General features: G+C 39.5%; 1 protein-coding gene across 3 annotated transcripts in view; it reads left to right on the top strand.

Annotated features, from left to right (window-relative positions):
* The first annotated feature begins 1892 nt into the window (after positions 1 to 1892).
* Positions 1893 to 12805, top strand: part of myom1b (myomesin 1b) — a 138975-nt gene continuing 128062 nt past the window's right edge. For 2 of the 3 annotated variants that reach the window (XM_060823613.1, XM_060823614.1), the window contains exons 1-2: positions 1895 to 2120; positions 2948 to 3133. In XM_060823613.1, coding sequence (XP_060679596.1) covers positions 2997 to 3133 — 137 coding nt within the window. In that variant the 5' untranslated portion in view covers positions 1895 to 2120; positions 2948 to 2996. Of the gene's footprint in view, positions 2121 to 2947; positions 3134 to 12805 lie in introns of all 3 variants that reach the window. The other variant, XM_060823612.1, reaches the window with a different exon arrangement.

Below are 12805 nucleotides of genomic sequence, written 5' to 3'. Positions count from 1 at the left end.
ATAGCGTACTTTTTAGGACTAACAATCTTAGAATGTTCTATGAATTTACATGATATAAAGTGAGAAGTGATTTGATCATTGTAGTTATTATTCTGCAGGATAACTTTAATCCTCCTTATTTCAACATCAAACATGCACAGTGAAGAAATGGCTTTAGTTATACTTATAAGATTGCAAATATTTCCAAACGTATTGAGTGTTGACCTGTAGGAATCCCAACTTCTTTACTTGGCTTCGGAGACTGGGAAACTACCAGTCTTTATTATCTAGATTTGTTAGCCACTCTCAGAAATGTGTTAACATCATTTGGACATCTACGTAAATGAGGACTTCAAATATTTATCAGAAATTTATTCCAGACATTGCCGTCTTTTGCAAAAAGCAGCTTCTAACATCTATATTTGTGTAACTTTGTCTTGAGTGCACTCTGCTTACCAATTGAAATGGTTCAAATCCTCATGGTTCAGCACCAATCCTTTTGTCATTTTATCAAACACAATCATATCTCCTCAAAGTCAGCACTGAGCAAAATAAAAACTCACAGCTACCTCAGTCTACAATAACAACTGATGGCCTTAATACTTGATCATCTCTTCTCTAACCTGCAGGCAGTGTGGCAACCAAATTGTATTGATTCAACAAGCCAATATTTGCAAATGTGAGAACAGATTAAGTGGTGACAATGGGTTCTAGAATATGAATTAGGAAATGAAATTGAAGGAATGTTTGCAATCTAAAAGAAAGATGTGTCTAGTGGGCCTCTTGAGGTGGGGAATAATGGTGTGATTTAAGAGATGCAAATTAGTATAAAGGAGTAGTTTCAAATAGTATAAATGATTTTAGTACATATGGAAAAAGAAAATGATTAAGTATTCAGATAAGTCTCTTGGAGGAATTGAACCCAATAGATATGGATTAAGAAGTGATAATATCAAAATAGATTATAATAAAACAACAGATTTTCTGGAGAGTCTCAAAAATACATTGTGAAGAAGCATCACGCTAATTCCAATTTAATATGTTACTGGCTCCTCACCCCCTTGGTTAAAAGCCTGGTATCCCCTCTCTGATAAGATAATGGGTCTACCTACAGCACACAATGTTCAAGAAGGCAACTCACCACTATCTTCTCAAAGGCAATTAAGGATGGGTAATATTTGTTGGTCTTGTCATGTATACATGTGTACTGGGAATGAAAAAAAATCTGCACAAGTGACTTGGAGCAGCCAATTATAGAAAGTATACTCGGAATGATCATTGGCTTAAATATCAAGATGGAACAAGTATTTGCATAATACATGTCGCTATCGAGTCAAGAGAATGATAAGAAAAATACAATAACAATATAAGCAAACTTGAAGAATAATCAGTGCTTAGACTAGTACCTCCCAATCTGCTAATTTTTTTTCTGAAGTACGCAGAATTTATTATTTTAAATGCGTTAAGTCAGGAAGTTGAAGGCAAATCACGTTGAGCCGGAAAGGTTTTTGGTTTAGTAATCTATTAATCGAAGATTTCCAGTTTTGAAATGAACACAAAGTTACATCTGAAATTCACCATTTACTGTTTGCCTGTTATGTTTGTACCATTGTTCCCTCCACAGATGCTTTCTTAACAGTGGATATATTTACACTACTCATTCGGGCAATGTATGGAGTGAACCCTATACATTTCAAACCACACCTCCACATATGTACATTTAATCACTAAGGAGGCTCAGGTCCAATTATCCCGTGATGGGTACACAGGGTGCCGAATACGAGTGAAATGTATCAGATTTCAGAAGCGACGGGATAAAAGCGATCAGCGAATTGGAACTTTAACTCAAGTATTTACCAATTCCCATTTCAGTGCATCCGAAAGTCTTTTACCTGTAGCTGAATTACTAACAGTTGGTGATTACTAACTTCGCTTGCTCCGAGTGCTATATTTATCAATCCTCCTGGCCATAAAAGGTCGGGACTCTGGCTTTGAAATTCCACTGACGGGAGACATTATTTTTGTACTGAACCCTGGAGCCGAGTTTGCAGCCTGCTTCCTCCCACTGCCTCCCTCGATTCAATATACGGAGCCTTATCGCCTGCATTTCACCAAAACCCCCAAGAAACATTTGATATCTGGTAAGGGTTCGGTGTTCGTGCATCTGTTTAGCTGTAGTGTGTGGTATTTCTGTGATTTAAATATGAGTTTGATTGAGGAGAAGTGGGGTCCAGTCAACAGCTGACTTGCTGCAGTTCTAAATGTACTTTTAGCGCGGGGATATATATCAGAAACACTGTGGTAGAGACTGTTATTTGAGGTCTATAATCTTTCAATAAGATAAATGAACATCTTTAGAAAAGGGAATGAACTCAAGAATTTTTTTTCACATGAAGAGAACTCAGTTGGCTGCAATTATGTCAGAATTTATTTTGAAATAGAAAATCAAATACAGGAGAATAAAATGTTTAGTTCAAAAAAAAAGTCAGAGCCGATAAGGCGTGTTATCTGTTAATAGTTACATTGTGATTATTGTAAGGGATTATCAGCACGATATCGGATCCCTTAAAACTATTAATGGGTAATTCAAATAGATGTCGTTTTATTTCACACAAAGGTTTGCATATGTATTAAAACATTTCCAAACATGCCGCGGATTTTAAAACGTCCGTATTTCCTATAATTTATCCTTGTAATTAATGAATTATGCAAATGCAATCTTACACATTGTTGAAACATTAGCCTCGGCGTTTTATTTTTTTTTCTTTCGGTCATTCGTGGATCAGACCAGAAAAGGTCAGGAAACAGACCGGCCTGACACACAGAGTGCCCGTCCCTATATTTTCCAATGGGCACACTCCTCTCTCTTTATAGCAGCCACCCGCGCTCATTATTGTTTGATCAAGTTAATGGAACAACCTTTTTTTATACTCTGTCCCTGAATGTTTCTTCATTTGTCTTTGAATAGATTTGAAGATTTCGTGCAGGCGATAAGTTTGGATTTTACGTGCCCAGCAATGTCCTCGTTGTCTTTACCTTTCTACCAGAAACACCACCGGCACTATGACCGCGATTATCGCAACACACAGCTATCGTCCACTATGCAAGAGTACCGCCAAGAGGAAAAGCGCAGTACTGCAACTCACTCCCACAGGTATCACTGTAGGGGTGCTATACTGCAATCCCTCTGCAGTTTGGCCGCCCACATTTCACAAAGCTTCTTCACAGCTGAAGGCAGCTTATAATGTATTTTAAAATGTATCAATGTCCAGAGCTCGGGGGCTATTAAATGTATGATTGCCTGTTAGAATTTTATTACCAAACTACTCAAGTGTTTGTCCTGAGGTTTAAATTATATTACAAAGCTCAGAGAACTGTGGCGTTATGCACAAAATGTTTATCAATGGTCTAAGGTGAAATTTTACAGTACATTCACTATACCTAGTAGGCAGTCCTTTAGAAAACAGTTAATTAATGCAATTATCAATTAATGAAAAATAAACTACCCGACTTGAAGTGTTGCTTAGACATACATATTACTTCCATTCTTATGTTCAACAGCATTGGTCAGATTGGATTTTGAATTTTTGTGTTGTGATTTTTAAAAAATGTGCAGGAAATCTGAAGGAAAAATGGAAAATGTTTGAAGTACTCAAGAGTTTCTCAGGACTTGTAAAGCAAAGGCAAACCAAATATTTGGGCAGATGCTTCTCCATTCACTAAGATCTGGTTCTGAATAACTCCTTTTCAGATTCAGAGAACCTGTACTGTATATCTTCATTTTTTTTTGTTTTGAATCTGTTTTGTGATTCTCTTTTTCTTTGGGTTTGTAATCCTGCAGTGGATTTTTATGTTTAAGTTGAGGTCATGGTATGCAGCTCCAAAATGCATTCGAGATTTTGTCAGTCATGAGAGACTAATGTTGTCTGGTGAAACTAACCCAGGAATACTCTTACTACGGTCAACTCTACCTTCTCACTAGCTGTAATCCTTTGTCTGCCCTGTTGACTGGATGAAAGGCTTTTGCCTGAAACATCAATTCTCCTGTGCCTCGGATGCTGCCTGACCTGCTGTGCTTTTGCAGTACTACTTTAATCTTGACTCTAATCTCCAGCATCTGCAGTCCTTATTTTTGCCTTGTTGACTGCCAGAGGGAGAAAGAAAAACATGTGCAAACTGCTCAAATCAGCAAAAACATCAAGATTTTACCCCCCCCCCAGGCAACCATTAAACACTTGGACAAAGCACTTTTAGGTAGGTCGAGTCAGTAGTGAGGAAGGCAAATACAATGATGGCATGTATTTCAAGAGGACTTGAACATAAAAGCAAGAATGTACTCCTGAGGCTCTATAAGGGTCTGGGGAGGCCATATTTGAAGTATTGCCCACAGTTTTGGGCCCCATATCTCAGGGAGGATGTACTGGCCCTGGAGCGTGTTCAGAGGAGATACATGTGAATGGTCTCAGGAATGAAAACCTTAACAAATGAGGAATGTTTGAGGACTCTGGGTCTTTACTAGATGGAGTTTAGAAGGATGTGGGGGAGGGGATATATTTGAAAGTTACAGAAAGCTGAAAGGCCTGGACAGAGTGGATGTTTGGAAGATGTTTCCATTGGTAGGAGAGATCAGGACCTGAGGGCACAGCCTTAGAGTAGAGGGAAGACCTTTTAGAATGGAGATAAGAAGAAATGTTTTTAGCCAGAGAGTAGTGAATCTATGGAATTCGCTGCTCCAGAAGGCTGTGGAGGCCAGGTCATTGAGTATATTTAAGATGGAGATAGGTAGGTTCTTCATTGTCAAGGGGATCAAGGGTTACAGGAAGATAGCGGGAGAATGGAGTTGAGAAACCTACCAGTGATGATTTGAATGGTGGAGCAGACTCGATGGCCGGAATGGCCTAATTTCTGCTCCAATGCCTTATGGCCTTATGATCTCTCTGATAGAACTGGTGATGCACAAATGGCATTTGGCAGAAAGTATGCACCAGACATCCCCCAAAAGGGTCTGCAGTCGTGCCTGAAATAGATTAAAAATGCATGTACGTGAATGCAGGGGTTGTTGTAAACAGCACTATGGGGCAGATATCCGTATGACAATACGATATTATGGTGACAATGGAGATCTGGCTCCAAAAAAAACAAAGAACTGACTTTAAATAGCTCTGGATGCAAGGTATTCAGGAAACCTAGGAAACAAAAGAAAGGAAGAAGCCTGTCAATAGCAATTTAAGGAGAACCTCTTTTATTTGTTCATGGGATGTCAATGTCACAAGCCAGACCAGCATTCACTGCCCATTCCTAATTGCCCAGAGGACAGTAAAGAGTGAATTACATTACTGTGGGTCTGGAATCACATGTAGGCTAGACCAAGTAAGGCTGGTAGATTTCCATCCTTAAAAGACATCAGTGAACCAGATGGGTTTTACTGACAATTAATTATAATTACAAGATTATCATTAGGTCAGCTTCTTTAATTCCAGATTTTATAGACAATAGACAATAGACAATAGGTGCAAGAGTAGGCCATTCAGCCCTTCGAGCCTGCACCGCCATTCAATATGATCATGGCTGATCATTCCTAATCAGTATCCTGTTCCTGCCTTATCTCCACAACCCTTGATTCCACTATCTTTGAGAGCTCTATCCAACTCTTTCTTAAATGAATCCAGAGACTGGGCCTCCACTGCCCTCTGGGGCAGAGCATTCCACACAGCCACCACTCTCTGGCTGAAGAAGTTTCTCCTCATCTCTGTCCTAAATGGTCTACCCCATATTTTTAAGTGGTGTCTTCTGGTTCGGCACTCACCCATCAGTGGAAACATGTTTCCTGCTGCCAGAGTGTCCAATCCTTTCATAATCTTATATGTCTCAATCAGATCCCCTCTCAGTCTTCTAAACTCAAGGGTATACAAGCCCAGTCGCTTCAGTCTTTCAGTGTAAGGTAATCCCTCTATTCGAGGAATTGACCTCGTGAACCTATGCTGCACTCCCTCAATAGCCAGAATGTCTTTCTTCAAATTTGGAGACCAGAACTGCACACAGTACTCCAGGTGTGGTCTCACCAGGGCCCTGTACAGCTGCAGAAGCACCTCTTTGCTTCTATACTCAATTCCTCTTGTTATGAAGGCCAGCATGCTATTAGCCTTCTTCACTACCTGCTGTACCTGCGTGCTTGCCTTCATTGACTGGTGTACAAGAACACCCAGATCTCTCTGTACTGCCCCTTTACCTAAATTAATTCCATTAAGGTAGTAATCTGCCTTCCTGTTCTTGCCACCAAAGTGGATAACCATACATTTATCCACATTAAACTGCATCTGCCATGCATCTGCACACTCACCTAACTTGTCCAGGTCACCCTGTAATCTCCTAACATCCTCATCACATTTCACCCTGCCACCCAGCTTTGTATCATCAGCAAATTTGCTAATGTTATTGCTGATACCATCTTCTATATCATTAACATATATTGTAAAAAGCTGCGGTCCCAGCACAGATCCCTGCAGTATCCCACTGGTCACTGCCTGCCAGAAATCAATTTTAATTGATTTCAGATGGTTTCAGTCTGTCCTGGTGGAATTCAAACCTCAGACCCTCACAACATTAGCGTCGGGCTCAGGATTACTCGTCCACCAAATGTTACCACTACATGATTGCCTTGAGAGAGAGCATGTCCAAGTGGGATCAGGAACACAATTTACTTAGCTCGCACTCAGGAATAATAGAGATACCATAACACTACAGGATGCATTTTGTAGGCCACAAATTAATGGCAAAGATTTACAGGAAAAAACTAAGCAAGAAAATTTTAATGAGTTACAAAATGAGGAACTGGCAAGATGATGATGCATCAGTGATGTCACAGGACAAATAATCCAAAGTCTCAAAATAATGTCTCGGAGATATGGACTGAGGAAATTGTTTCAAACCCCACCATAGCAGGTGGGAATTAAAATTTAACTTACAGATCTGGAAGATAAAGCTGGTTTCAGAAATGGTGACCATGACAACTAACACTGATTATTGTCAAGACAATTATTTGGTGTTCTAATGCCCTTAGATAAAGGAAATTTACCATCCTTATTGAGTCTAGTCCACATGTAGATCCACGTTAAGGTTGACTCTTGACGACTGTTTGAAAGGGCTTAAAAACAAGCTGCTCATTCAAGGGCAAATGGGGATGGTCAATACATGCTGGCCTGTCTTGTATGTCACCATGCCATTAAAATGGAACTTTAATTTTCCAAATATAATGTTGACTTGGGATAGCACCAGTATGACTATAAGACTGTGAGAAACAGGAAAAGGAGTAGGCTATTTGACCCCTCGAGTCTGGCAGACCATGGCTGATCGTTGCTGATCTAACACTCCTCACTTTCCTGCCCTTTCCCTCTAATCCTTAAAGGGCAAAGAAGGATAATGTATTTGAAAGTGTGCTCAGGAAAATTTTCTAGATTACTATGTTTCTAGCTCACCCGGAAGGGAGAAATTGCTGGATTTCGTTCTGGGGAACAAAATCATTGAAGTGAATCAGGAGGGAAACATTTTGGGGAAGGTGGTTGTTATGGCAAAAGCTTTAGATAATAGATATGGAAAATGGCAAATTCAGAGTACATCTAATTAATTGGGTGAGGGTCAGTTACATAAAAGGGGATGTAAACATTTTGCATGGCACATAAATACTGACAGATATATAAAAGAAGCAGTCAGATAGATTAGGAGTAAAAAGGAGATTTGTATGTGGCTGAGCTACTAAATGAGTACCACGCATTTGCCTTTAAAAAGGAAAAAGATGTTGTCAATATCATAGTCAAAGAAGAAGCAATTGAAATATGAATAGGATAAAACTGGGTAAAGAGATATTCATAAGGGCTGGCTATACTTAAAGATAATAGACTGAATCTTACTAGAAATCACCTAAGTATCAATTTTAGTCAGTTTCAGGGATGGTTTATTTCTACAGGCCCTAGTGAGTTTTGTTGTTCAATCTTGCCAAACTTTCCACATTATCAATGCACTATTCCCCAGTGACTCCTTGTTCATCAGTTTCTCCTATTTATCACAATTGGAAGTATTGGCCACAGCTAAGAACCTCCTGGGATTGCTGGCACCAGCAGTATCGTTAAAGCCTAACTGTACACCCATCTCACTGTTCAACATGTAGAAAATGAAAGTTATGCTTTCAATGGCAGGTAGCTCCTTGCTGCCCATCTCAATCGATTCTTCTAATTTTCTCACCAATGCCCAAGTCATCTAGGAGCTGGGAAGATTCTGCCTCAATTAGTCCCAAGACCAGACCATATGCACCTAAAGATGTTGAGGAAAGTAACAGTCAAAATTGTGAAAACACCACCTGGAGTTATTCCATCCTCCTTTAGGGTGGTGCAAAGGGTCTGGAGGATTGCAAATGTCGTATTCTTGTTCAAAAATGCGTGAAGATTAACTCAGGAACTAAAGGCCAGTTAGTTTAGCCTCGGTGGGGGAAAGGTTTTAAAGATAATAACCCAGGAGAAAATTAACATTCATTTGAACAAATGTGGATTAATTAAGGAAAACCAATATGAATTTATTAAAGGAAAATTTTGATTAAGTAATATGGTTGAGGTTTAGGATGGGAGGATTAATGAGAGTAATGCTGTTGTTGTGGTGAGCATAGACTTCCAAAGAATGATATGCTTTAACTTATTTTCTGCTGACTTTAGAGCATATCTATCACATAATTACAGCAATTTGTCAACATGTTCAAGTCTTTCAAATGCTGAGTCTCTTGGCATGATATTATCATGGTGCATCTTCTGCAGAAAGGGGTAACTGACAACAACCTCTTATGCATTTAACTATGTGGCAACTTCCTGCGATTACATATATGTGGTTACATCCAGAAATCAGTAAGTTATTGCCTGTCTAATTAATTTTAGTCTTTCACATGAAATGGACATTGCTGGCTAGGCCCACGTTTGTTGCTAATCATCAATTGCCCTTAAGAAGATGGTGGTGAGCTGCCCTTTTGAACCTTTGCAGTCAGATAGTGCAGGTACACTCAGTTCAGTTTGGAAGGGAGTTCCTAGATTTTAACCCCAGGATACTGAAGAAATGTTATATAATTCCAAAAGGATGGTGTAAGACTTGGCAGAGATCTTGTTTAGGTGGTAAACATCACAGGTTTTCAAGACAGAATGTCTTGGTAAGTTGTTACATTGTAGCCTGTACATGGTACACGTTCTGCCACTGTTTTTCAGGAGTGGAAAAAATGAATGTTTAACATGATGGGGTACCAACCTAGTGGATCGTTTTGCCCTGCAATTTGTCAAACTTCTTGAGTATTGTCAGAGTTATACACATCCATCTGTTTGCCTCAGAATTCTCATCCTCTGACCTGCTCTTGTAGCCACTGCATTTTCATATGGTGAGTCCAGTTCAGTGTCTAGCCAATGGTAACTGCAGACTATTAATTCTGAGGGATTTTAATATTGATTATGCCATTGAGTGTTGAAATGAGATTGTTGGAATCTCTGTCCTATTGGAGATGGTTATTACCTGGCACTTTGTGTTGTGAATGTTGTTTACTACTTATCAACCTATGGCTGAATATTGTCAAGTTCTTGCTACATATCTTCTTTAGTAACAGTGAGTGCTCTGTATCCTGATGTTGTTTCTACAGCAATGTCTAGCTCATCGCTTAAGTATGAATAATATCAATAATTCATTTTGCTTTAAACAAAATTTCCTGAAAAATCCAATGTTTGTCTATGTCGGCTACTTTAAATGGCCAGGCAAACAAAGTCATAACTGTACCAAATTCCAGTTAGTTTAGATAATAGAATTAATTATTCAATTATGTGCAGTGCAAGAATAATATTATGAACTCTTACTTCTAGAATAGATCTTGACTTTTGAAGAATGCAAATTAAGAATCCATATAAACGCAATTCCATAATTTTCTGTTTATTAATTTTGCTCCTGATATTTGAAGTTCCATGCGGTAGCTCCAGGTTGTAAAATTACCTTTCAGATATAAAAACAGTGTTGTCAAAATCCGACTCTGTGATATGCAAATACCATTGCTTTGATAATAGATACACTTAATTTGTTACCAATGTTCTGCAAAGCAACTTCCACCTTCTTGAAATCTAGAGTTAACAATTTGAATGAAGAATTATGTAATCACAATCAATTTGTCTTCTATTAACATAAAGGAATTTGCACAGTTCTTTCACAATAAAAATGAACTTGGGTTAGAAATTACATTGGAGCTGCTGCCTATTAATTGGTCACAGTATTACAGAAATCACATTTGTGTGTGTTGGTGGACTTTCTGAGAATTTAAGTGGCAGAGCATGAGCTGCTCTGAGGAAATTTCTGGCTTAGGACAGAGATGGAACAATTTTATAAATCTGTGTTGCCAGCAAGAAGGCTTGTCATCCAGGAGTACGTGTCAGGAACATGGGTACATACTGTCCAGAATGTAGGTTGGCTGAATTTCAAGATCATTCAAGTGAATACCTGATATGCTTTGCTGGTGAGCATGGATTCCTACTGCCATCAAGGCTCTAATCGCAATGTTTCAAACCTCCCTGGATATGGGAGTGATGCCAGATGACTGGAGGACTGTAAATGTTCCACCTAGTTTTAACGTGGGAGAAAGAGTGAGAAAGCAGGGAACTATCAAGCAGTCAGCATAACATCAACAGTGGAAAAGATCTCTGCTAATAATCCAAGACCATTGCTATTTGGAAGAACATAGATTCATAAGTAACAGTAACCATGGGTTTCTCAAAGACAATTGTGAATTATTAATTGATTTCATTAAGTTATTTGAAACAACAGAGAAGGTTGATCAAGATTTTATAATTGATGATGTAGATATGAATTTTAAGGTGTTCCATGATGTATGAAATTATAGAATTGCCAGTGAAATGAAAGCCCATTAGATTAAAGCAATAATTGAAGCATGAATGCAAATTCTGTCAAAAGACAGAAACCAGAGAGTGATGCTGAAGCAATTTTTTGACTTCATATACTTTGATATTCTCCAGAGGTTTGTTTCACTCTTTGATGTATGTACAACACAGAAACAGACCCTTTGGACAAACACGCCCATACTGACCAGATTTCCTAAATTAATCTAGTCCATTTGCTAGCATTTGGCCCATATCTTTCTAAATCCTTCTAATTCATGTACGCATTCAGATCCTTTTTTAATTGGTGTAATTGTACCAGCTTTGGAAATAGGGGACAGCAGATGCTGGAAAGTCAGAGATGATAAAATATGGAATTGTAAGAAAATACAGCAGAACAAGCAGCATCAGAAGAGCAGGAGAGTCAACACTTCAGACAGGATCCTTCATCAGCATGAAAGGTTCTGCCTGAAACATCGACTCTCCTGCTTTTTTGGCAATGCTTGATCTGCTGTGCTTTCTCCAGCTGCACATTTTATTGGCTCTACCATTTCCTCCATTTCTGCCCAGGACTTGGTATACAGGGAATGGTTTCAAAATTTGTAGAAGATGCAAAGCTTTAAAATGTAGTGAACAGGTAGATAAACGAGGATAGTAGCAGGTTTTAAGAAGACATGGGTCAACGAACAAACATTTGACAAGAAATTTAATGCAGAGAACTGTGAACTAATGTGTCTTGGGGAAAAAAATAAGGAGCAAAGTATAAACAAAATGATAAAAATATTACAGGTCATGGGGCTGTGCAACCACAAATATTTGACTATGGAAGATAAATTAATAATGTTGTCAAAAAGGTGGCATGGTGGCTCAGTGGTTAGCACTGCTGCTTCACAACGACCAGGACCTTGAGTTCAATTCTAGCCCCGAGCGACTATCTGTGTAGAGTTTGAACATTCTCCCCATTTCTGTATGGGTTTCCTCCCACAATCCACAGATGTGTAGGTTAGGTGAATTGGCCATGCTAAATTGCCATAGAATTCAGGAATGTGGGGGTTAGGGGTAAATGTGGAGTAATAGGGTAGGGAAATGTGTCAGGGTGAGTTAGTCTTTGGATTTTAGAGTACTGAGTGTGGAAACAGGCCCTTTGGCCCAGCAAGTCCACACCGACCCACCGATGAGCAATCCACCCACACCCAGACCCATTCCCGTACATTTACCCCTTCACCTAACACTACAGGCAAATTAGCACGGCCAATTCACCTAACCTGCACATTTTTGGACTGTGGGAGGAAACCAGAGCACCTGGACGAAACCCACGCATGGGGAGAATGTGCAAACTCCACACAGATAGTTGCCTGAGGTGGGAATTGAACCCAGGTCTCTGGCACTGTGAGGCAGCAGTGCTAACCATTGTGCCGCCCAAGGTTGGTGTGGAGTTGTTGGACCAAAGGGCCTGTTTCCCCACTGTAGGAATTCCATGATCCAGAGAGGTTATGGTAAATCTGGTTAGATCTCAGCTAGAATATTGTGTCAAATTGTGAGCAGCACATTTTAGAATGGATACCAAGGACAGAGACACAGGTCAGATGCGACCTACCAGAATGATACTAACCATCAGGGACTTCAATCATGTGGAGAGATTAGAGATACTGAGATGGTTCCCTTCCAGCAATGAAGGCTATGGAGAGACTTAATAAAAAAGGTATTCAAAATTGTGAGGGGTTTGATAGAGTAGCTAAAGTGAAACTGATTCCTCTGGCAGAGAGATCAGTAACCATAGGATAAGCATGTACAATGTGGCATGAGGGCACGGTGGTTAGCACTGCTGCCTCATAGTACCAGGGACCCGGCTTTGATTCCAGCCTCTGGTGATTGTGTAGAGTTTGCACAATCTCCCTGTGTCTGCGTGGATTTCTGCTGGGTGTTGC

Source organism: Hemiscyllium ocellatum, chromosome 4 (genome assembly GCF_020745735.1).
Source record: "Hemiscyllium ocellatum isolate sHemOce1 chromosome 4, sHemOce1.pat.X.cur, whole genome shotgun sequence".
Lineage (NCBI taxonomy): Eukaryota > Metazoa > Chordata > Chondrichthyes > Orectolobiformes > Hemiscylliidae > Hemiscyllium > Hemiscyllium ocellatum.
Note: the sequence above shows the minus strand (reverse complement) of the source record. Positions and strands in the feature narration are given on the sequence as shown.